The sequence below is a fragment of the Canis aureus genome, chromosome 15 (assembly GCF_053574225.1).
Source record: "Canis aureus isolate CA01 chromosome 15, VMU_Caureus_v.1.0, whole genome shotgun sequence".
NCBI classification, from domain to species: domain Eukaryota; kingdom Metazoa; phylum Chordata; class Mammalia; order Carnivora; family Canidae; genus Canis; species Canis aureus.
Genome location: NC_135625.1, coordinates 31,820,345 through 31,846,553, shown reverse-complemented (window position 1 = coordinate 31,846,553; position 26,209 = coordinate 31,820,345). Strand labels below are relative to the sequence as shown.

At 33.7% G+C, this 26,209-nt stretch overlaps 1 protein-coding gene across 1 annotated transcript in view; it reads right to left on the bottom strand.

Annotated features, from left to right (window-relative positions):
• TNKS (tankyrase) overlaps positions 1 to 26,209 on the bottom strand; it is a 204,394-nt gene that overhangs the window by 89,541 nt on the left and 88,644 nt on the right. The window contains exons 4-5 of the mRNA XM_077848997.1: positions 5,869 to 5,905; positions 5,042 to 5,117 (exon numbers count right to left, since the gene is read on the bottom strand). Of these exons, the coding sequence (XP_077705123.1) occupies positions 5,042 to 5,117; positions 5,869 to 5,905 (113 nt within the window). The remainder of the gene's footprint in view (positions 1 to 5,041; positions 5,118 to 5,868; positions 5,906 to 26,209) is intronic.

The window sequence follows — 26,209 nt, the reverse complement described above, 5'->3', positions numbered from 1 at the left end:
TGGCATTATTTTCAGCTAGATATTAATTTTTAATAAATATAGGCTTAAAATGGTAAATAGATCTAAAAAACACATTTCTGAATTTATAAACTGTTACTATAAACAAATTTATTTACTAAATGTGATGTTTTGGGAGGTGTGAAGACCATGCTCCAAAAGAATTAATTCAATTATATGCTTTGTAGACTATTTGGTAACATTCATTTTATCCAAATGACATCTGTGACTGAGCTTGGATAATAAAGACCATTTCCATGGTTAAGTGGGAATGTTTGAATACTCAAAACTATATGTGTGTCCATCCTAAATATGTCCAAAAGCTTCAAAAAAAATTTATCAAAGGAGTAGGGGTCTAACTTTGAGGTTCTACTATGCGCTACAATGGTATACGTTAATCACATTATTTCACTTCATCCTCTCAAATACCTTGTGGAATAAGTATGATTGTCTCCATTTACAAATGAATACATTGAAAACTGTAGAGCCATGGTTACACACTTAGAAAGTGGAACAGAGGAGAAAAGAACCCAATCTGTCTAATCTCAGAGTCTATATGCTTTTTCAACTAAATAATTCTTTTATGGGTTTCTTCAAGGGATGGCACTAAATTCTACCTTATTTCTGATTGATCTCTATTAAAAAATAGTTTTCAAACACTTCTGTTTCCAGAATCTTACTCATTATTAACTGTTTTATTGAAGCAAACATTTACACAGCAATCTGACATTTAAAGATATCCTTCAGTTAATGTTTCTGAGTTAAATCAGGCTTCTCTGACTGCCTATTCACCTAAATTTGTGGTTTCTTAGAGAAGAGCATCCATGTCTAAATATTAATGCTTTAAAATCAAGAAGCCAAAAAAAATCCCACTTTAAATCTACACTTGATAACTGTATCACTGCAACAGGAATCATACATTTTTTAGAGCATTAATTTCAAAGTACTGGATGTTTTAATAGTTCTATCAGTTGTTGAGCTCCTTGTGAACCATTAAACATATTTATCTCTCATGACACTTAGCACTGTGACCTACACACTGTAACTGAGTGCTGGCTGAATAAATGAGAGGAGCAGAAAGAAAACTAGAATACCAGAAATTACACGGGATACTTTATAAAAATAAATTACCAACCAAATATTCATTACTTTCATTATGGGGTGACATACAGTCATAATGATAGTAGACACAGTACACGCATCCAAAGATACATATTCCTATTTAGGAATATATACAGTAATGCCCAACTCGAACCGATTCCCTAATTATAAGGAGGGGAGAGATGTAGGACATTTATTTTGGAAGGGGATAAAGGCAGCCAAGAAAGGGAAACGACACAATAAGGGACCAAAAAGAACTCTGAAGAGGGTTGAATATTGGAATAATTTGAGATGTATTCAAATATTTTTTTATTCATTGTATAAAGGAATCTTTAAAATTAATATTGAAAAACAAGAGACCACTACCACCTTAAAGTTACATATCAAACAATTATTTGGCCGATTGCTAATAAAATATCTGATCTTAACAGAAAATACCATAAAGGGAGAATAAAGGACAACAAATCTAAGTGTGAAAACAGGAAAAAAAAGAATTCTAGAAAGGGAACAATCTGTATGAAAGATCTAGTTGCATTTCACTGCAATTCAAAAGAAGGAATCACAGAATGTTGTATCTAATCATAATGGGCAGGAGACTAAAGAATAAATTATATCTATGGTCCTATGTTTCTAAGTGGCCATCATTTAATGTGTATATAAGTATACAAAAGTGGTATTTTAGAACAAAATGTTTTAACAAAATTTTGTCTTTGCTTTGGCGGGGGGGGGGGGGGGGGTAAAAAACAACTGGAAATTCCTCGAGTAGCCAAGCTCCACTTTGATTTTCATGTAAAATAAAAAGCAAAAAAAAACATAAATGATTTAAAACCTTATTAGTACTTCACTATTTTCAGAATTCTACAGGTTAGAAAAACAAATGTCTGTGGGAATAAAAGCATTAACCACTCATATATTACCTAATTAGATAATCACCAAGTCATGGTATAGAATTAAGAGACTATTTAAAAGTTACACTGTCATTGTATAATCCTACGTATTGTATTGAAAAGATTGCTGCATTTAAAACCCCCACATATTTAAAGGCAAATTCTGCACCTACGAGTTAAGGAATAAGGAACATCTCTTTTCTAAAAACATTATGAAATTGACATTTCCATGGGCTTTTGAAATTTACAAACCGGAATCACAGTAAAAAGAGAGACAGGCAAGGACTCACTTAAGCATTAATACAGTCATTTTAGAAACCCTCTAAAAATAAGTTTGGTTCTGCACTGTGTTCTAAAACACAAATTTAAGAAATAAAACTTTATATACCTGACTTACTATATATGTAAAGTACCTTTATCCTCTTGTTAATATACAATCTGACTTCCTAATTCTGGATAAACACATGCAAATGGCCTGAAAAAATACTAAATACATAAGATAGACTTGTAATTTCACTGCTAGATTTGCTTACACTTTTTCTTGACACCAATAGCAAGAAAACAAAAGATACCGTCATAACTAAGGGATCTTATCCCAATCTGCATTAGCACCCAGAATTTTTACTACTTTGCGGCTTTACTGTAGCTGGCACATCTAATAAGAACTACTCTGTACCATAAAGGTAATATCTAAGTATGAACACAATTCAATTTTAATTATGAAATTTTATATGCATTTTGTATACTGATGCACAATTGTAAAAGATTTTTTATGTTATATGCATCGCACCAAAACCTAATAAATGCTTAAGTCTCATTTTCTGCCTAAGTCTCATTTTCTACCTAATTTGAGCAATTTAATAATCTAAAAAAGTATAGGAGCACACTTTGGAGAATTACTGCATTATTCATATGATATGAATCCTACAGTATAATATTAATTTATGAAACATGTTCTTAAGAATGTTCTGTACGTGAAAATATGTATTTCTCCTTCATTATATAGTAACTCAAAAATAAATTAGTAAAATAATACTAGCAATAATATAATAACAGAAAATGTAAAATCTCCTATTCACATACTTCTGAGTTAATTTACTAACTGGCAAAGAGCATGGAGGATTTTTCACTCAGAGGATAAAATTATATTTGTTAGCGAGCATATTCATATACTAAGAATCTGCTACCTGCAAGGTGCCGGGCTTGGTCCAGTACAAAATACAAAGAGCTAATGGATGAATAGAGGAAAAATCTCTGTGGTAAATGTCATAGAGTAATAGAGAGAGGGAGCCATAGGGATTTGGGTAAGGAATACATTGGTTCCAGCTAAAGGAATGAAGGAAGTATATCCTCCTCTGGGGAGAAGGAAAAATAAAGGAGTTCTCTATAGTTATGTAGGGGGTGAGGCAGGGAGAAGAGGTAATTTGTTAATTATCAGTGTTCATACTCCTTAATTATTATGATTTCCTGAGCTACAAATGAGGTTGGCAAGGTATAAGGGTGAATATGGGAGAATGAGGCTGGGATGGAAATGGACTCCTGCTACCATAATCCCACACAAATTCTGTAATATTAAAATGACAAGGAAACCTGAAGTAGGCTGTGCTCAAAACAAGCTCTATATAAAGACATAGCTACACTTACCATAGTTAAGAAGACCCTTTTCTGCACTGTGTAAAAGTCACTCTATCTACTGAGAAGATCCAAACAAAATCTGGAGCTCAAAGTAACTCAAGAACGTTAAAATCCTCAAGGCACTTCAAATTTGAAGGAAAAAAATGAGCAGTTATCATTTAAAAACATCTCCCAAAAGGCATTAATAATACTGAGTAAATCTTTAATACTGAGTAAATCTAAAGCTACTTTGTAGCTTGAAATATACATACTTTAACCTTCCATTAAAGTAGAATTCTTGCCCCTAAATTATTCAGAGAAACTGAATGCTCACTAGGCCACGTGAAATAACATACGAGGCAGCTATAATAACATATAACATATATTCTGAGGGGAGGATTCAATTCTTTGCCACTATTACATGGATTTCATTGGAATGGAAAACAAAAAGCTGGCGGTACTATAAAGACATTGTATCTAAGGGGTGTACCATCCATCCTGACATTTTCCATAGCACATTTTTCACTATAAGGAATTTCAAAGAAACTAATTCTTTAAATATTAGGCACAAAATGATTTTCCTCAATATTTACAGTGTAACTTTACAAACATTTTATGTTTTTAAAATACAAAATCTATCCTTAAATATTAAAATATGATGTCATTTTAAAAAGAATTTACAGTACAGAGTGCCTTGTTTTTCATTATATATTAGGTAAATCACTGCAAAACTTTGCAGTCAATTAACAGAGGCTATGAAGGGTTACATTTCAGCCTATAATCACCAAGAATACAAAGCATAAAGTGAAGACGCCACTGTACATTTTATATATATACCTTAAATTTATAATAATTATTAATTAATACACTATTCCTCTATCTTTAGTCTATTTTTTTCAACATACCATGATAAAAACTTAGCCAATTAAAAAAAACAATAAAAAAGCAGGACTGTTACAGGTTTAAAAAATTGTTAGCATTTTCTGATCTCTAAATGGAAAAAAGTGTTGGTATCTAGCAAACAAATCTTCCTCTGCCAAACAGGAAATCAAAAATGCAAATATCCTAACAAAGACGGGCAAAAATAGGACATAAACAAATATTTCCAATTTCCATAATCATACATAGAAAATAATATATGTTGTTATAGTTTTAATTACCGATAGAGCTGCAATTCCATTTAACAAACAACTTTCAGTGTCTGACATTTAAGAGAAAATGCTTAAAATCCATGCTTCACCAGTTCTATGAATATGTCACAACTGCCAATAACAGATACAGCAGCATTTCGTTTTATGGTCAAAAGATACCAGTAAAAATAAACAGTTATATAGGACATATATGAATGTATATATACATATATATAATGCCAACTTCAAAATTTTTCAGTATAAAGCAAGAAGAAATCGTTGAAGGAGGATATAATATTTTAGGTAACTTACCTTTCGCCCATCACTTGCATGGCAATTCACATTTAGAGGAGTCAGTAAAGCCATTAGTTTTTCTTCATTACCACTCCTGTAAAAAGGTAGTAAGTCAATTCCTATAAAATTATAGAGCTTCTTATGAATATTTATGGTTATTTTTCAGAAGAGTGGAAAATAATATGGGTTTGCTTTGATGTCTTATATACGGTTCTCAATGAATCCCTTTTGGTATATAAAATTAAATTAATATATTCCTAATTAATTCCTGTTAATCTTCATACAGTGGTACATCTTGGGTAATATAGCTTTCTACATTATTGTTTTATTTATCTGCATCAAGTCACCTTCTTAATTACAAACAAACTTTATTCTGATAAGTGATCTAAAACACTGGACTTAAAAACACAAAATGATGAAAAAAGCTAATTAATTTAATTATAAATGACCAAGAACAAAAGAAAATGGATGAGAATTTTAACATTTACTTAAGCTCATTCAAGCTTTGCTAGAAAAATTTTCAGAGAAAAATGAAGAGATAGGTATTTAAATACTCCAAGAAGATTATCCGAAACGCTGGGCAACTAAGGTCTGCAGGTACCCTAAGAAATGTTTCAAATAAAATTAACCTTACAAATCTTTGCCATGTTGAAAAACTCTATCATTTAACACACCCATCATATAAAATAAAGTATACAGAGATGGAGTAAAAGGTCTTATCCGCATTAACATGTAAAATCCAAGCAAGACAATAACATGTTATAATTTTTATAGTCCTCCACCTGCCCTCCCCCTTTTTCCCCTTATATGCATTATACTCACTTAAAATGAATGGAATCACTTACCTAGCAGCTTCTAGGAGTTCGTCTTTCTTGTATTCACCTAGATGATTGCAAAATATCATGCTGTTAGCATTTGGCAGAAGACAGATTAAGAAATGCAGTAGGCAGCAAATACAGAATTAAATAGAGAAGAACAGAAAAAGAGAGTCCACACCCCGCTGGGTGATGGAGCCGTGACGTTAGCCAGCTTGTGAAGGCAGCATCACCAGTGCCTTGGAGACGGGCAGCAAATTGACGCAGCTTCTTGTCCAATCCTCAGATGAAATAGCTTTCTTCAGACAACCAATGAATGTTAAATCTCGTGTCCAGAAACACATTCCCTCTGATAACAGCATGCCAGCTGAAGACAATGTCCCCTCCCCCCTTTCCTATTCAGGCTGTCACAGTATACTTGTAAAGCATAATACATTCTGAGACAAAAGCAAAATAATGTGGCTCTTTAAAGGTACAAATTACTAGTCTTCGAAAAAACTCAGTTTTATCTGTAATGACATGGAAAGTTTTTTCAAAAAAAAATTAATTACCGTCGCTGAGCATTATAGCAGTAGGAAAAAATATATCAGCATCATGAAGCTTTTGCCTCAATAGGGTAGGTCTGTAGACTAGAAATACGTGAACTCCGTACCAAATGCTATGAACCTCTTGGAGGCAGCGCTCCAAAAACCAAAACAGTGAATACGTTCTTAAATGACAATAATATTCTAACATGCTGCAGTCTTCACACTTTGTACAAATTCAATACCAAATTTTAACAAACAAGAAACCTTAAAATTATTTTTAAAAAGGAGGCTGGGGTCACTGAGAATAGGAGATAGCCAACTATTGAGATGTGGATAATTTTTCTCCCTTCTATTTTTTAAAACATCACAGACTGAAATGAGGTATATAATTTAAAACCTTTGATTCAAATTCCTTAGAGTATTCAAGATCTAACAAATAAGCTTCATTTGCAAGCTCAACTGAAGGACAAGGAATTTTAATACAGAGTTTGTTCATTCAATAAATAAAAAGAACAGCCAGGACTATGATTCAGCTCTAATATGCTGACTCAGTTTGCTATACCATTAAAGAAATAATTGTACAAAATGTCTAAGCCAATAATTACATGAAACCAAATATTAAGCATACACATAAGAAGAAATAAAATGTTAGATTAACTGAAAATATTATTCTATTAAGAAATAAGCTCAAATTATTTTAAAAATCTTATCATTTATAAATATATACTTCTTTGCATTTTGTTTCTATTTTGTTACAGAATGCAGAATATTGATGTAAATAAATACTATAAAGACACCTAAGGACAACCAAGCACATATTTAAATTCTATAACCCATCATTAGCAAATATTCTTTTAAACTGTGTTTTGCTTCTTGGATTAAGATTATATTAAAATCTAGAAACTGTAAACAGTTTTTTTTCAAATAAGGAAAAAGTTATTAAATATTCTCTCCTAAGGGAATTTTATATGCCAGTAAAGTCATAGATTCAACAATATACATGGATAAGCTAGAATGCATTATTCATGATCATGGAGTTGGTCTTTCCAATTTCCTAAACACTGTATTCCACATTCTTTAACTGACTGAGAGTTTTAAGATTTATAATACTATATATCTCAGTCAATAAGATTCTTGTCTTCCCAGAGCCAAAGACCTGCCTTTACTACACATTTTAGGTGGCAATATGGGAGTCAGTGAGTCAATTTTAAAAGTTCCTTGTGAGGAAAATGGCATAACCCATACTCTCAGGTGGCTTGAGACTCAGGAGGAAAATAAGTGAAATTATCTGTAGAAGTCATTCAGTCAATCAACAAGTATTTATTGGAAAGGTCTCTATGCCAAATTCAAAGCCACAAAAGACACTACTATCATCTCTGAACTCAAGCAATAGTCATCTACTAAGTGAGACAGGCAAACACAGGATTCTGGTAGAGTATGAAAAGAATCTTATGAAACGCTATAGAGAGCTTAAAGCCTAGTCTAACTGAGATTAGTAAGAGACAGGGTAATTGTGTTTCAGTGGAGGTTTCCTGGAAGAGGGGAAACGTACACAGAATTCTGAAGGAAGAAGAGAGATGATGCTCAGGTGAAAAAGGGTGAAGGAGAAGCAAGCAACCAAAGTAAAAGAAACAAGGAGAGAAACAGTAGATCTGTACACCTGAAACCACCTACACTGCAGGGGAATAGGTAAGCAAGTGTGAGACAGAAAAGAAACAGCTCACGGATGGCTCTCTAAGAAGTTTAAACTTTATTTCAAAACCAATGAGGAAATAATTGCGATAACAAGAGGATTGCAAAGTATATTTAAAGACCTGTAAGTTTTGTAATTATACTCTATTTCTGTGGACTGTTGTTGAGGAGAAAAGAGGCCCAAGAGCTAGTGGGTGGAGAGAGACAATGAATTCTGACATAGTTTATATTTTGAGATAAGTATAAATTCCCTGGTTAACAGTCACAACACATGAAAATTGGCAACTGAAGTACCTACTACTGAAACCTGAGTCATGGTAAAACAGTACTCTAATAAGCTAGAAAATAAAACTGCAAAAATACTGAGGATCTTCAAAGTTCAGTCCACCCACATACACTTCTCATCAAGTATAGCTTATTGATGTTTTCTCCAAAAGGCACATTTTTACAAAAATGTTATTCCTGCATAGGTAAGATGATAATGAACCAAAGCTTTCTAAAGGAAATATATAAGTGCATCTGACAGAGTCAGGCACAGGTATTACAAATGACTTTCTACTTTTACTGTTAGAGACTCTAGTACTTTAATCAGCTTTTCTGCAATACATTCCAGCATCCACTATCTGGTGCCCAAGGACCATAATCCATAAACAGCTGAAGCTATTTTTCAAATGCTACATCTCAGGAACTAACAGTGAATTTAGAATCCCTTGTACATTTCCACAACAAATCTGAGTACTTACTTAACACCAAAGCGCTAATTCTGTTTCATTTTAGCTGAGAACCTGAAAATATTCTGGCTGAGACTACAGTGCTCTATGGAGCATTTACATGCTTTAATAACATCCAGATAAAGGCTAGCAATAGATCAGCCAGAAAGGAAAGTAGGCAATTATAGTCAAGATAATAGCAACCAAGAACATTGAAAATAAATGGCTTATATTTTTCTTTGATTAGAATAAAATAAATGAGTTTAAAAAATAAGCCACAAAGTTTACTTTTCAAAGTCTGAATTGCTTTTTGATTAGTAAACTAATGACAGGATACATGTAAAAATAAATACATGCACACACGCACACACACACGGGGAGGTATGCTATCAGAAAGATGGTTTAAAAAAAGGTTAAAAAAATAATGGTTAAAAGAAGGTTAAAAATGAAGAAAACTTACATCAATAAACAGGAGTCATAATTATTGACTTATCTCAATTTCAACATTTTATTTCTTTTCTTTTCTCTCTTTTTTTAATTTCAACATTTTATTTTTTTTTTTTTTTTTTTTTTTTTTTTTTTTTTTTTTTTTTAATTTATTTATGATAGTCACAGAGAGAGAGAGAGAGGCAGAGACATAGGCAGAGGGAGAAGCAGGCTCCATGCACTGGGAGCCCGACGTGGGATTCGATCCCGGGTCTCCAGGATCGCGCCCTGGGCCAAAGGCAGGCGCTAAACCGCTGCGCCACCCAGGGATCCCGTAATTTCAACATTTTAAAGTACATTTGCCTCTTTCTTCAGCAACTGATGGGATCAAAGTCGACTAAGTTTTGTAAAACTGAGTCATCTGGTTTTGTTGAGGCAAGACAGCATGTAAAGATTATGAACATAGAGCAACAAATTCTTAGAGCCATGAGGAACTAAAAAAGGACTATGACTTTTCTCTACTTTTTAAAAAATATTTTATTTATTTATTCATGAGAGACAGAGAGAGAGACCGGGAAGAGAGAGAGAGAGAGAGAGAGAGAGTCAGAAGCAGTCTCCACGCAGGGAGCCCGACGTGGGACTCGTCTCCAGGATCAGGCCCTGGGCTGAAGGTGGCGCTAAACCGCTGAGCCACCCGGGCTGCCCCAGACTTTTCTCTATTTGAAGTTATGCACGACACATGCGTATAGTAACTAACATCTTAGATGCAAGGAGAGGATTTGAAGTCACCTTTCTTCTGTTACCTCACCTCCAATTTCAGAATCATTCTCCTAAGAGATCCTCTGCCACATATTCATTTACAGCTAATGAAACTGACACCGAGGCAGTTAAATGAATTGTCTAAAGTTTTACTATTATTCACGATCTGTCAAGCCCTGAAAAAGGCAAATATGTGAGCACAAACTAGCCAAATCTGAACTCTAAAAGACAGATGTAAACAAAAGAGTAACAATATAATAGTGAGAAAATAATTTTTAAAACAACTAGCTTTAAATAGGCTAAGCCTACTTATATTACATAAGCTAAATATTTCCATCAAAACCATTTTTAAAGCATTTGAACTTTCATATGAGAGCTTGTAAACATGGACCAAAAAAAAAAAAAAAAAAGTATACTGGGCTTAACCTTTTAGTTTGTTTTAACATTTTGAAACAAGGGAGTAGGAATGAGAAAAATTCATTCCAGGTCTATTCAAATGATCAATGCCTTTGGCATTTTCTATAGCATGCTTTAAATTCCTCCTGCTTTAAATATCTCAAGGGAAGGGCTAGAACCAATCATCTCAGGTACCAGGTTTAGGGACCCTTACTTTGCTGAGTGTTAAACAGAACCATGAATTGATACTTCTCACAGAGATATTTTCTCAGCAAGGTATCAGCAAATACAAGAGATGAACTGATTCTTCTAGCTAGCCTGACAACCTATATGGGGAATAAAATATTAATTTAGGTAACAAACTCCATTGTATTTTCACCAACAGATTTGAAAATTTAGAACCAACTATGGAGCTGTGGAAGGAATTTCACTAACACACCAGGAAATAATCTAATATCAAGAAACTAAAGCTATAGGTCTTCCACAAAAAGCAATTTTCAGACAGACTGCTATTCTACTATAATAAACTCCAGGAATTCTTGAATTATTTTTTTTCTCTGAAATCTTTCACAAATATTTTCAGGACAACTGGGGAAAAATCACAAAGTTATCAGGGTTCTCAATGCCTTTCTCCTACTTCTGAGTCTTATCAGTCTTCCCACTCATTCTGATACTGGATTTAAAATCCATACCATTAGTTAAGTCTAGAATCATAGTCAAACTAAACACTCCACATCCATTCTAAACACGGATTCATATGTAGTTTTCAAATTCTAGGCTTGAATAGGGCATTTTCCTAGTGAAGATCCTTTTCCTCTTTTGCCTCATACAGCTCTGACCTTTTCAATTAGCCAACATTTAACTACCATTAAACATGGCCTGTGCTATATATAACACCATATAACCTTGAAGCTCTGCTGAACAATAATACACTACCCAGCACTCTCACATAGCTGTTTGCTTTTATGTATATTAACATTATAAAAAAAAAACCAGTTTCTCAGTTGCACAAGCCTTATTTCAAGTTTTCAGTAAGCACATGGGGCTGTTATCTACTATAGTAGATGGTGCGGGGAGAACGTTAGAATAGTTAAAACTTTTTTGGGACCATGGTATTTTAGCGTTCGTATTGACTATTTAATAAGAAGTCATCTTTAAAAAGCAAAAAGGAAGTCATCTTTTACTTTAATAAACTACTTCCCATGTTATTCTTAAAGCTGTCACCATCAAAACTCCACAAACTTTTTATTTTCTACTAAATACCAAACAACTGCTGCTTCATCAGCATGAAATATAAGGGAAAACACTGAACTGTATGATAAAAGATCAGGAACGAATTCTAGCTCTGCCATCAATTTACTTGTGTGACCTCAGGAAAATCACTTTATCTTCCAGGGACCTTCCAATTTATTGTCATATGAACAATGTCACTGGAAAATGAGGGTGAGGAGCTAAATTATCTCTGGTTTCAGCTCTAAAATTCTCAGTCTGTATTTGATTCTCAGTATTGCTCAGATTTCTTTCTTTCTTTTGCTCAGATCTCTTTCTAAGACAATTTTAATGTTGCTCCAAACAAACTTTAAGGAAAAACATAAAATTATCTGGGGTACAAAATCTCTACTATTATAAAACATATACTACTACACCTGGGAATTATAAAGAAAGCAGTAAAGCAATTTTACTCAACCTATACCTTTTACTCAGTTAATTCTTTTTTTTTTTCTTTTTTTTTTTAAATTTATTTATTCATGAGAGACAAAGAGAGAGAGGCAGAGGGAGAAGCAGGCTCCACGCAGGGAGCCTGATGTGGGACTCAATCCCACATCTCCAGGATCACACCCTGGGCTGAAGGCAGCGCTAAACCGCAGAGCCACCTGGGCTGCCCTACTCAGTTAATTCTAAATTTTTGGTAACACTCCAACTAGAAGCTATATGAAAACAGCCCTTTAAGAAGAAAGTGGTGATCTGCATAATTCTGATCTTTAATTATAGATATTTCTATTTTGTAGATAAGATTTTTTTTAAAGAAGAGAAATCCACCTAAGTATGGAACTAGATATAAACCAAAGAATTATTACTTGACAATTTTCCAATTCTTCAGGAAAATGGAGGTGTCCCACTCCCTGCAAAGCTGAAAATCAATTTTCAGAGAAAAAGACCTCTAAGTATAACTATGTTATCCTATATAACAATATTCAAATGATTAAAAAATAACAGATTACATGTCAACACAAAAACCTAGGCCAATGTCTTAAAACATTCCAAAAGCATAATATAACACTCAAACATAACAAAAGCTCTGCAAAAAACACATGTAATGTAATCAATAAATAATGAAACTGTTAACTAGTTTCTTTGTATGCAGTAGTATGACCTTGCTTAGCCCCAGCAACATCTAAGATACATGTCCCATTTATGAACTCTTTACAGAGTTTCAAATAATTTAAACCTGTTTCTGACATCGTCAATTTTATTTGGCATGTAACAAGACTTTTCACTGGACTTTTGTTGTCATTGTTATAAGAATATAAATATTAAAATTTGGGATACAAACTGGCCCCACACAAGAGTTACAAGATATAAATATATACTCTAAAAATTTAGATATTAAAAGCCAAGAAAGGTGTTCTTATAGGATGTTATTAACCAATGAGATACTCTGCAAAGTGTGCCTGTACTTCCAAAGAAAAGGACCTTTTAGATTATGCTGTAGAGGAAAAGACCTTTTGATACATCAAAAAGAAGACAAGAAGGGAGAGTTGGGTGAGATTGGGAAACATGGTACATTGATTTTTTTTACTATCACAATGTCTGTTCCTTAAAAAGTGTTTCAGAAAAGTAAAATCCATCTTTGATCCAAAACAGTAAGGCCAACGGTTTTATATTCTTTGTTTCGACACCAGTGGTACTTTGTCCACAGTCATCAATCCACAATTTATTTGCAAATCCTAAATCCAAAAAGCTCCAAAAACTCATTTGGCCGCAAAACTTAATCTACTTAGTATAGACAGCTATCAAACATTTCACTGCAAAAATATTAACATTTGATTACAAGGTGCAGCACCAGACTTTACTGGGATGTTTCATAAGATATAGTAGATGTACAGGGTCTTATTTTATTTGTATACTGATGTATAATTTATATACAGTAAAACTCATCCTTTTTAGATATGATTCTTTGAATTCTGACAAGCTTATACAGCTATGTGGCCACTACCTCAAGATACAGAACATTTCCATTACCCAAAGGTTTCTTCAGGCTCCTCTATTATCAATCTCTTATCCAACCCCGTTCCATGGCAACCAGTGATCTGATTTCTGTCCTTATAGTTTTACTTTTCTTTAAGAATCATATAAATGGAATCATAGAATATGTAAACTTTTGAATATGGGTTATTTTTAGTATAAATGCTTATTCAGGTCATTGTACATACCAATATTTGTTTACCAATATTTACCAATATTTGTTCTTTTGATATTTAAGTAATATTCCATTACATGAATACACCTGAATTTGCTTACCCATTCACTAGGTGATAGATACATAGTTTGTTTTTAGCTTTGATGATTATAAATAAAGTTACTATAAAAATTCAGATTTTGCAAGGGCATTACGTCTTCATTCTTTGGGAAGATACCTACAAGAGGGGGTGCTGAGTTGTATAGTAGCTATATGTTTAAACTTTGTAAGAAACTGCCAATCATAACTTTTTAAAAACTTGAAAATTCTTAATTCTGGAGTATGGATGTGTCACCTATCAAAAGGAGTAAGAGCAAAACAGAAGAAGTTGACTACTGAGAAATAAGACAGTACTGCCACAACCTCACAGCTAGAAATCCCAACCCTGCCTCTTGTAGGGGCAATTCATCTAAACTGAACTAATTTGCACACCTTTAGTTCTTCACGTCTCACTTGTGCTTTTGTATTTTTTTTTAAATATTTTTTTTTTTTAATTTTTATTTATGATAGTCACACAGATTGAGAGAGAGAGAGGCAGAGACACAGGCAGAGGGAGAAGCAGGCTCCATGCTCTGGGAGCCCGACGTGGGATTCGATCCCGGGTCTCCAGGATCGCGCCCTGGGCCAAAGGCAGGCACCAAACTGCTGTGCCACCCAGGGATCCCTGTATTTTTTTTTTTTAAATAGGGAGAATACGCAAATTTGATCTCTATGTTCAAGAAAGTGGTAAAAAAATAAAATAAAATAAAATAATAAAACAAAATAAAATAAAATAAAATAAAAAAGAAAGTGTTTGGTATGTAGTAACTGCAATCCCAGAGCTATAAGAATATATGAACAAAGCATATTTTGATTTATAGGAACCATAATGTTATCTGTGAAAAGAAAATTACTTTCCTGCAGCCCTTACTCTTATCAGAATGCTTGGCCCCTCAATGCATCAGCTTACTGAGGGCCTGGAGTTTTGTGAGACACCTATTTGGGGATTGCCCAAAGAACCTCTGCTTCTTACAAGAAGGATAAGGAACTTAAAAAAAAAAAAAAAAAAAAAAGGCTAGTGTAGAAGTACAAGTGACTACCTTTTGAATAATATAAGAACTGTCTTGTCTTCACTGTAATTATTGTGTATATTTATATTCTTTGTATATGTATTTTGTCCTTGGCTTACAAAGTGTCTAAAAGATGTAATAAACTTGTTTGCAATTTTGGGTCAAGAAGCGCTGATTATGATTTACTTCTTCAACTGAGAATGCTTAACTTACTATTTTTTTCTTATATCTTACCAAAAGTATCACTACATCTCTTATTCAAAGTTAGTTAACTTTAGTGAATTCTGATTAATGGAATTATCCTAGGCATAATCTTTCTCATTCAAACTCTTGTTCTTTTTCAAAAACTACCATTCATTTATTAGTTCTTCTTTAAATAACATCCTTCTTTATTCATTTAACAAATACATATTCAGTATCTACAATATGCCAATCATAATACAGCTACTACTACTGTATTGTGTACTGAATCTTGAATCAGTAGGAGAGAAGTGATAAATACACAACGGGTACATCAGGAATGGCACCAAATCCACAGAATATCTCATTCATTTAGCAGGCAGCAGAGCAAAACTGTTCTTGAAAAGTATATCCCCCATGAGAACATTCTCTGTCGGGTGTGTTGAGGAAAAGTGGTTGAGGACCACTCTTAGGAGATAACAAAGGTAAGCACTATGTTCTTAAAGCTTTTAGATATTTACCAGTGTAACTGAGAGAGATACTATGTATGTCTGGATATGTCTGTGTAAATAGAAGACTCAGATCAGGGAAATGACAGTTCCTAACATTTTTTGGATTGTGGACCATCTTAAGGAGCTAAAGCAAGCAGTTTTAGACCCCCTTCCTAGGGAGAAAATAACTTGCACATTTGAATATAAACTCAAATCTTTGTCTTAGAGTTTTTACAGGCTTCCTGGATTCATAAAGTTACCACAGATTAAGAACCCCTGGTTTGTGTTCACTGATTCTAAATAATAATCTTATAACAGGCATGGCAAGATAAAGAGTTTGAGATCATTATTTTACACAATTCCTTTAAGACCTCAAATTTTGGGATCCCTGGGTGGCGCAGCGGTTTGGCGCCTGCCTTTGGCCCAGGGCACGATCCTGGAGACCTGGGATCGAATCCCATGTCAGGCTCCCAGGGCATGGAGCCTGCTTCTCCCTCTGCCTATGTCTCTGCCTCTCTCTCTCTCTCTCTGTGACTATCATAAATAAATAAAATAAAATAAAAATAAAATAAAAAAATAAAAAAAAAAGACCTCAAATTTTAAACCTATGCAATGTAGTGACAAAACTAGGGCTATAATCTCTGCCCTTTGACTTATTTTTAATTGAAATGAAATGGAGTGATTTCATGAAGTCAAGTCACATACATACTTGGCCATACACTTCTGGGCAGGATTTTAACATGTGGAAATGGACTGGAGTTTGGATAGTTACCTAGATGAGCAAAGAAGTTCGAAAAATTCAAGGTGTATTTGGGGAAAAGTAACCAATGTCAAATATGTTGAGAAAAATGGAGGACAAAAAAAATTTATTAAAAAAAATAAATTTGGTCTGTTTTGTAAAAGATCTAGAATGTTAGGTTGTGGAACAGAATATTATTTTGTAAGGCACAGGAAGATGGAGTTCTTCTTTTCCTTTTTTGAGCACGAGAGTAAGCTAATTAAAGCTGAACTTACCTTGGTAACTAAATGAATTAAGACCTAGAGACACTGAGGATTAATTACAGGGTTATCACAGGAGGGTGGTGAGAGGAAAGAGAACATAAATGATGGCAGTAAGAATGGAAAGAATGTCAAGGAGAGAGAAGGTATTGAGTGGGTCACAGTGAGGCAGAACTTGTAATCTGATGTGTTAGCTTTATTGTGGGACTATGAATATCATGTTACACAGCTATAAATAGTAATATTTAAAATATTTATAACTTGATCTTATTTTTAAAAAGATTTTATTTATTCATGAGAGACACAAAGAAAGAGAGAGACAGAGACATAGGCAGAGGGAGAAGTAGGCTCCCTGCAGAAAGCCTGATGTGGTACTTGATCCCACGACCCTGAGATCACGCCCTGAGTCAAAGACAGACACTCAACCACTGAGCCACCCAGGTGTCCCTATATCTCGATCTTAGATTAATATTGTGTCCAACAATCTTGCTGAATATAACAAAAGAAACACTTTGTTGCTTCAGTCTGTATTTAAGGAATATATTACTATAGATTCAGGCTTTATATATGGAGAAATGCCTATTAAGTTAGAATAACCTATTTAAACAATGTAGCTGGTTGATTTAATTATTAATTTAGTTGTTAAAATTGAACAGCCTTTCTTTCATTCTTGTACAGCCCATTTCAAGGCAGGCATTGTGGGTTCACAGTTCAGCTAAGAAGCATTTCAGACATATTAAAGATAATGTTCTCCAAGAGAAGTAGTTTTGAAAAATACTGTATCTAAAAGACTATAAAGACAGCTCTTGAGATATAATGCCTGGAAAATCAGTGTGTCCTATTCATAAGCATATTATTAGCTTCAAAAAAAAACTAATACAGATTAGAATAGTCAATTAATTTACTTAACCATTTTATTATAAAGTTAATACAATGGGCTGTTGTATTACTATGATTACTTTTGGATTCAACTTTCCTTATTCTGTTCAGTTGAGAAGGAGAATGTTTAGAAGAATGTTTATTATTTCAGAAAATCACACAAAAAAAGACTTTTAAGTTGAGGAAATGAAGAGGACAGATCTGCATTTTTGGGAAAAATTATTTTGTAGTATTTTGCTTTCGGAAATTGTTTCAAATCTGTCTACATATGTCTGAAAAACATTTTTACTTCAAGTAGCAAACAGGAGAAATAGGATTCAATTTCAGAGGATCTTAAAATTATCTTATTGGGATATATTCTCCTATGTAGAGTTGGCATACAGTCACATGTCAACTATACATTTCATGTTCTTATCTGAAATACATTAAGCCCCATCTCTTAGTATCAGTTTTATCATCTAATTCCTTATTTTAAATATCTAGCAAAACAGGGCACCAAAATTTCTGTCAGAAACATGTCTAAGATATCTTCTATTAATAATAATGAAATCTGAGTCAACATTTTTTGTCTTTTGTATGAGCTGATATAAATTTGTCTGCCTAGTTATTATTTCTTAGAGGGTAGAAATTAGATTTATATAATTCTCAGTGCTTAAGATCTTTTCAGAACATAATTATTCAGAGGTTCTTTGTTCTTATTTTTTAGAAAGCTGCTTTGATTAACCTGTGATACATACCACTTCATGCATACCACCTTACCATCAGTTCAGACACTGATGGTAACATTAGTTTGTTTTTCCAAGGTTAAGTTTTAGTTTTGAATTATCCATAACATTATTGTAGAATTTGCTGGTAAGAAATGTTTATCACCATTTCTAAACACAGATGACCAAAGACAAAGACTGCAGGTACTATATACAAAAGTTACTTGAATAATGAGATCAAATCTACTGGTTCAGAAAGATTCTTTTGAAATAATTTTAATATAAATACTTCACATCAAATATTAAACATTTTTGAGGAAACAAAATGTTTTTGAGTATTTTGGTATTCCCATTCTTTGGTGGGCTTATTTTCTACCCATGAATTTGTCTACTACTCTCATATAAAAATTGTCACTTAGCCTTATTATAAAGCTGCTACCACAAAAATTAACTCTCTTGGAACACTCAAAGACTAAATCACTCCAGATAGCCAAGTTTTCAACGTAACTGCTAATTTAGCAGTTTAATTCCTCTCTCTTGATGGAATTTCTTTATGAAATATATTACTACACTAGTATGCTTTCAAAAATGGATTATTCCAAACATAATTTAACCTTTCTTGACAAATCAGGGCCAATTATTATGAACCTCAACCAGATGGTTCAGGGATAGTTGTACCTAATCAAAATGGTTCCGGAATGCTATGCATTTTATTATTTTTCATGTATAATTTATTTTTCTCTTTTTCTTCATGTTAACTAATCTCAATTTAGAGTGTCTAAAAATGCTATATAGTACAAATATAACTAAAGGCACATATGTAATTTAAAATTTTCTAGTAGCCATGTTAAAAAAAGTAAACAGGAAACAATAATTTTAATAATACATTTATTTCACCCAACCTAAAGAGTAACATTTCATCATGTGGCACTAGGCCCATTTCCTGTGTTCAGTAGCTACCTGTGGCAAGTAGCTACTGTTTTCGACAGTTAACATCTAAAACTATGATGAGCTGGAAGATTTACAAAACTCAATGAACACTGTAGGAGCAAATTCTGAGGTAAGAATAGTTCTTGATGTAAGGAACTTCTGATTCAGAGCATGACTTCTGGACATTTACTTGGCAGGAGTGGAAAGATGGGGAGGAGAGGAAGAAAGGGAAGGGGAGGTAGAAGAAGGAAGAAGTAGGAGACAAGAAAGGACAGCAGTAAAAGTAGAGGGAGGGATAAAGTTAGGGAGGGCAAAGAAACCAAGAATAAAGTTTCTGAGAAGGCTAGAAACTCAGAAGTAAAACATACAAAGCACTGATAATGCAGAAACGAGGCTTTTCTTCGTAGGTAAACAGGGCTTTTACAGATATATGCAACAGTGAAGAGAATTCACAGGTATTAAGGACTAATGAATCCTTGCCACATGCTAGAGTATGTAGAAAAAGAGACCAGTAATGGCTAATGGTGTCTCCTAAGGGCCAACACAAGCTTTCTACAAGGCTACCTCACTCAAATGCATGTGCCAAGAAATGACTGAGTATGCTCAGATAACGGGTCCAACACACCACTAACCACTTTTACTGAATCTTATAGAGATCAACAATCTCACTGAAAGAAATATAGACCATTTCTAGTGACATTCGAGTCCTGGGCAAGGGACCAAAGGACATAATAAATTCATCATTTCTCCATAAAATGTAAAAGAAAATGAACTTTAAAAAGGCTATCTAGATAACATAAAAACAAAATCTGATCTTGGAACTTAGGTTACAAAATGGCAATTGGTGATGAGCCAATTGAAGAACATAGATAATAAGGATAAATACAATGTCCTGCTATTAAAACAAAAGAAAAAAAAAAAAAAAAAGAAAGTTGACTGTTCACATATACAAGTCAAGAAATACTTAAAAATTGACTAAGACCAAACTACTCTGAAGCTGGTTTGACAGGAAACTCAATAAATCAATGCGACATTTATAAAAAAAAAAAGCAAATGAAAAATTACATTGTATCAGCAGATAAAAGAGGTGGGAGGGAGTATGTGCTATTTAGCTTCCATTATAAAAACTCAGATGATAGAGGTGGTGGTTATAGTTATAGGAAGTGTCTTCTATTAGTGTGTTTCAGAGGAGCTCTTAAAAAGAAAAATGCATAGCCATATATAATGTAGTTCCAAAAAAGAAGTTACTGCATTTGGCTTAATAAATGGGAGAAATATTTCTAAGTAAGTTATTAAGTTATTTAAGTTATTCAACAATGGACTAATTATGTCAGAGAGCTCATAGGGATGTGGTATAGAAATGTACAGGGGCATATGGTACAGAATCCTGATGGAGTAATGGAATAGATTAGCTGAGTGTTAATCTAAAGTCCCCTCCAGATCCATGACTATATATAGGCACGACGTCTGTTACAATTGTATACTTGTTAATTATACTAAATTTAGACTTAAATTACACATGCATGTATTCTTCAGTCTGCTCTTCATTAGATCCATCCATTAGTCTCTAAATTCAGTTCATATACAGAATTATAGACAGGCACTTATTATTTGACAGGCACTTTCCTTGAATGAACTCATTTAATCCTTAAATAATGTTTTGGTTCTATTATTACTTCCACTTTACACATGAGGAAACTGAAAAAGAGAAGGTCACATAGCTAATTGTATTAGTTTCCCTTTGTCATGATAAGTTATTAGAAACTTAATGTTTTAAAACACAAATTTATTCTCTTATAATTCTGGAGGTTAGAAGTTTGAAATGGATGCACAGGGCTGCATTTCTTCTGGAGGCTCTAAGAAAGAATACATTTCTTTGGTGTTTCTAGCTTCTAAAGTGTGGCCACATTCTTTGGCTTGTGGCCTCACTACAAACTCCATTTTCATTCACATCTCTTTCTCCGATTGGCTTTCCTTCCTTTCTAGAAAGACCTTTGCAATTACTGGACCTGCCCAAATAATTTTAAATAATCTCCCCATGTAAAGATTCTTAACTTAATCACATCTGCAAAGTCCTTTTTACCCCATATGGTAGCATTCATAGGTTCTGGGTAATAGCATATGTGGACATCTCTGGGAGGCCATTATTATGCCTACTACAACTAGTATATAGCAGATGGAGGATTTTAACCACAACGAATGTTACTTCTCAAAAACTGCTTCTCTATAAATAGAAAGTACATTATACTTTCTAAGGTATTCCCAACAAGCTGCTAGGAATAAAATATTTTCTTCAATAAGGCTTCGATTTAACACCTAGAGTTACAGACTACAAACCAAGAAAAAAAAATTCTACCTTACATGACTTTCTTTTGGAAAATAAGCTGTTTAAAAAATATATACGCTGAAAATCTAAAAATAATAGTAACTTTACTCTTTGGTTAAGTTTGCAATGATATAAAAACAATCTTTATTAATAACGATGTTTGTACATCTTGAAATAAAGACTGGTGAAATTCTGAGAACCTGCATTCATACCTTCTTTCAATTGCAAAAGAATTTACATTTTATTTTTCTTGTAAGTGCATGTATTTTACATAAGGAATACTCACCCCAGTTTTAGCTATTAGTACTATGGTTAGGAATAAACTAGGGAAAATCATAAACCCAAATGAAAAAGCACAACAGACAGGTTATTTTTGTCTGCCCAAATACCTATTACATCTTTCTAAGAAGTACTTTCTCCCTTACTGCGGGGCAATTTCCTTCCTTTACTATGATTGTGTGGTTGTAGAGGAGTTCCCGATCACAGATCCCTGCTCTACCCCAGCCAATCATCATATTCTAGCTACAGACTACAGACTGATCCAGGTACAGATATCTGAAAAAAGCAGCTCAGAGTTCTTCCTTAAGACAGTTCACTATACAACTGGGAAAGAGCCTTCATTTTTACACTAGAAAAATAATAAATGCTATAGAGTTGTGGACCTAGAGCTGCCAATGGCCATGGTCCTTAACATGTTATATAAGTACCTCACTCAGAAATAATTTTCTAGAAAAGGATTTTTTTCTAGAAAGGATTTTTTTTCCTTGTTTGACTCAAAAACAAAGTCTTTCTGGCAAAAACATTTCATGTGTATCTGGGATTTTTATAGTAATCTTTGATATTAGATAGGTTAATAATGAGTCTCTTCCAGAGCTACACGTGCTTACTCTAGTTGGAATTAGGGTGGTGTTATCACTGTCTAATCTTTTTTCTTCCTCTAACTTCATGATTGTCCTCATAAAGAGGGTGGGGGTATGTACACTTGTTCAAGGGAAGACATGGCCTGGGCCTGGCTTGGGAAGCACTGGTAACTCACAACTAAAAGCATCACATTTGGTGCCAGACCTTTTAAATGAATCCAGGTCTGCTACTATCTCACCAAGTGATTTTGACCAAATCAACCCTCCTCTGAATTTCAGGTTTCTCGCTGTGAAACAAGAAAGATAATGCTTATTTTATGGGCTGCGCTGATGGTCAGGGGAAACATAAAACACTCAACAATGCTTGACTCACAGTAAACCTCCAATACAAGATGAAGATGATGATGGTGGTGGTGGTGACGGTGACAGTGCTGATGACGACAATGATGGGGATACTTTTCAAATTTTTAAAGCATTTGATTTACTTTAATTGTTTAATATCTCTGCCTGTAAATCACCAATGAGGTAGGACCTCTTTTTCATTAATATCAGTGAAAAAATTTTTATTAACTAACATTTAAGGACTCTGAGAAAACAGATTTCTTCACACTCCAATAACTTTCTCTATAATAAAATGGCTTTAAATAATGAAAAGAGGGGGAGGCATTTTGTCTTACTGCCCTAAAAATTCTGCTGGGTCCCTAGAAAGTTGTAACCACACTATGAGAAGAAAGTTACAGAAACTGATGTACCATATAAATAAAATAGTGGGAAAAAAAGAGTGTTTTAAACAATTCCCAAGAAAAAGTGAAAGCTATTCAGAAGAAGATAATTAGAAAAAAACATACAAATGAACTTTCCCTTATCCTCTGCACCAAAAGAGATAGATCCTTACTGAGACTGATGGAACCTCACACGGAGTAAATTTCTATTTCCTCATTAGAGGGAAAACTTTATTCCAAAAGAAAGGTATATGTCTGAATAATAAATTCCTACCCTACAGACACTTGGTATTTCTTAAATCCTAGTTGGTGACCTACTGACTTCAAGTATATATACCCCAGGTGTCAACAGTGATAAGTCATAATGAAAAATATGAATTTGTTATTCTATTTTACATGTGTTTGTTTTTTGTTCCATTTTAACATTAGATTTACTTTAAATGATTTCATGAAATGCATATTGACTTTGGCATAGTTTTATCTATCTACCACAGAAATGTACCAATCTTGCAATGCAGCAATCCTATGAAACTTGGCTGAGAATTAATATGCACTTATATAAGTAGTCGGTATTTCAAAGCATAACTTTTGAGATAAATTAAAAATAAAAGTAATCTGGGATTAGTACTATGGTAAATATTGAGGAAGTGCAAGTCAGCCCTGTTGATAATGACTGTTTTCAACAAAGGCCATATAAAACAGTGTTTCTCTACAAGGCCATCCCACAGTTATAGAAGTGTCTGGCAATTCTTTCTCCTGAGTCACTAATGCTCTCTTGATAATGACATCACCAGCCTGACTTTGGGATCAATTCTGCTACTCATTGATTACTCATGCCTCTGTCTGTGTGTGTGTATGTACATATCTTCAGTACATAGTTCAGAGTAAACAGTAAATAAAACACAGGAATCTGTGACTGGCAGATTGGAGATATCAACTTCCCTTTCCTTTCTTCTTGCTTATTAGTAAGATATTAATTAATATCTTAGGAAAATCTTAAAAAGAGCACATTTGAAATTCATGTGAAGTAAGCTACATCCTATTACTATATTCAGGAAAATGTTCCAAGGTTAAACATGTTCTAACTTGCAAAAACAACTAGCAAACCAGTGCACGCACACAGGCAAGCATACTTTCATCCTCGTTCTAGACCGTAATTTCCTGTGTTCACATTTTGCATAATGATTTCAATCACTTGATGTCTCCTGATGGACACAGAAGAAAGTGCTATCTATTGGCAGAATAATATGGTTGTTGCTACGAATAAGCTAGGAAAGAATTGTATTTTATTCCCTTTGCTTAGTTTGTTTATTGCATTTGTTTCATGCCAAGCTTTTAGATGACCCAAAAGTAACTGGAGAGTGAAATTGAATAAGATCATTTGGTTTTAGTCTAGGCCATATTTTTTTGACACTGTTGAGCAAGAGTATAGAAAAACAAAATATTCTAAATGGAAAAATACACAAAAATGTTAGAAAATACTAGGCCTCAAAAGTAGAGAACCTGGGTATAAAAAATGCTGAGTTCTTGGCTTTAATAACTTCTGTGGAGAATCAATGGTACCCTTCTTCTGTGCACCATAACACTTTCTATATTGTATGAAAAATCCTTTGTGTTTTTTGCCTATTCTTATATCCCAGGAACATTCAACACGGGGGTTGAACTCAGAACCCTGAGATGGAGATCTGAGTTGAAATCAAGAGTAAGCTCTGACTTTTCCCACTCATTTTTTATATTCCCCAAATGAATGAAACCATATGTTTGTCCTTCTCCGATTGACTTACTTCAGCATAATACCCTCCAGTTCCATCCACACTGAAGCAAATGGTGGGTATTCGTCGTTTCTAATGGCTGAGTAATATTCCATTGTATCAGAGAGGGAGACCGAACATGAGAGACTACTAACTCTGGGAAACGAACAAGGGGTAGTGGAAGTGGAGGTGGGCAGGGGGATGGGGTGACTGGGTGACGGGCACTGGGGGGGCACTTGATGGGATGAGCACTGGGTGTTATACTATATGTTGGCAAATTGAACTCCAATAAAAAAAATATACCCCCCCCCAAAAAAAGAGTAAGCCCTGACCGAGCTACCCAGAAGATGCCCTGAAGGGTTTTTTTAATAGGGTGTGAAATGGTTATCACTCCAGATTTCTTTTATATTTCTTTTCAAGACTATGTCTAATGGATAAATTTTTAATAAAAACTTACTGCCTACGATTCTATAAATGACTCTAAAATATGAGTAAAAGGAAAACTCTCAATAATTTCTCATATTAAATGACATTTAATAAAGGAGACTTTGGTTTTTGCTTGATCTGTCTTTTTCTTTCACAGACTTAAAATTTTTATAAAAATAAAGTAGACAAAATATTCATCTTTTCATTCCATTATGGAAGTATAGCATAATCAGCTCCTTTAGGACAACAGGATATAAAGAAGTGCAGTATTTATACACTTGTAGTTAGGCAGTTACTATGATAGTTTTCCAAAAGAGGTAAAATAATGAATTTTCTGTATTTTGGTTTAAATTTACATGAAATTTTATGAGCTACTAAAGTATGCGCATTTGTTTAGTAGTATTTTCTTTGCAGGTATAAACCAAGGAAAGAATTAACACATTTCTACTAAAGTACTATTACTCATTTTAAATGGAGAATTAAAGTATCTCCAGAAAAGACTTGATGAGAAATTAGGGCTAAAAAAAAGTAAAAGGAAAAAAAATAGTGTTCAACATTCTAAACTAAAGGGAATGGAGTCTTATTTCAAGGACAACATTAAAGGATTTATTTTATACATAAAAATAACAGTTTGACAAATTATACTGAGATAGTTCATGGCTGGTCATGCTTAGGAAGGATGACATTATTCTGGCCCATTTGCCACATCTCAAATTATTTGTCCCCAGCCCAAAGAGAATACAGACACAAACAAAATTTAAATTATGTTTGTGGATATCTTGGTGTGACAAAAGTGGGTAATTGTTTCAAATAAATTCACATTTCTAAGTTGTGATTAGGTAATAATAGTCACACATTTTAGAGAAAGCTATAATTACCAGCAACCAGAACCATGCAAATGCTGAAAATGATTCTTCCTTTACATAATCTCTCATTCTGCACTAGCAAAAAATACTATGCATTCATTTTGAGTAAATGTGGTTTAATTGATGGAGCCAGTCATTTCTATAATGGCTTCTGCAAATAATTACGCAAGAGTGGTGGCAAGGACTACTAAGAGTGAGTTTGTACAAAATTTCAGCAA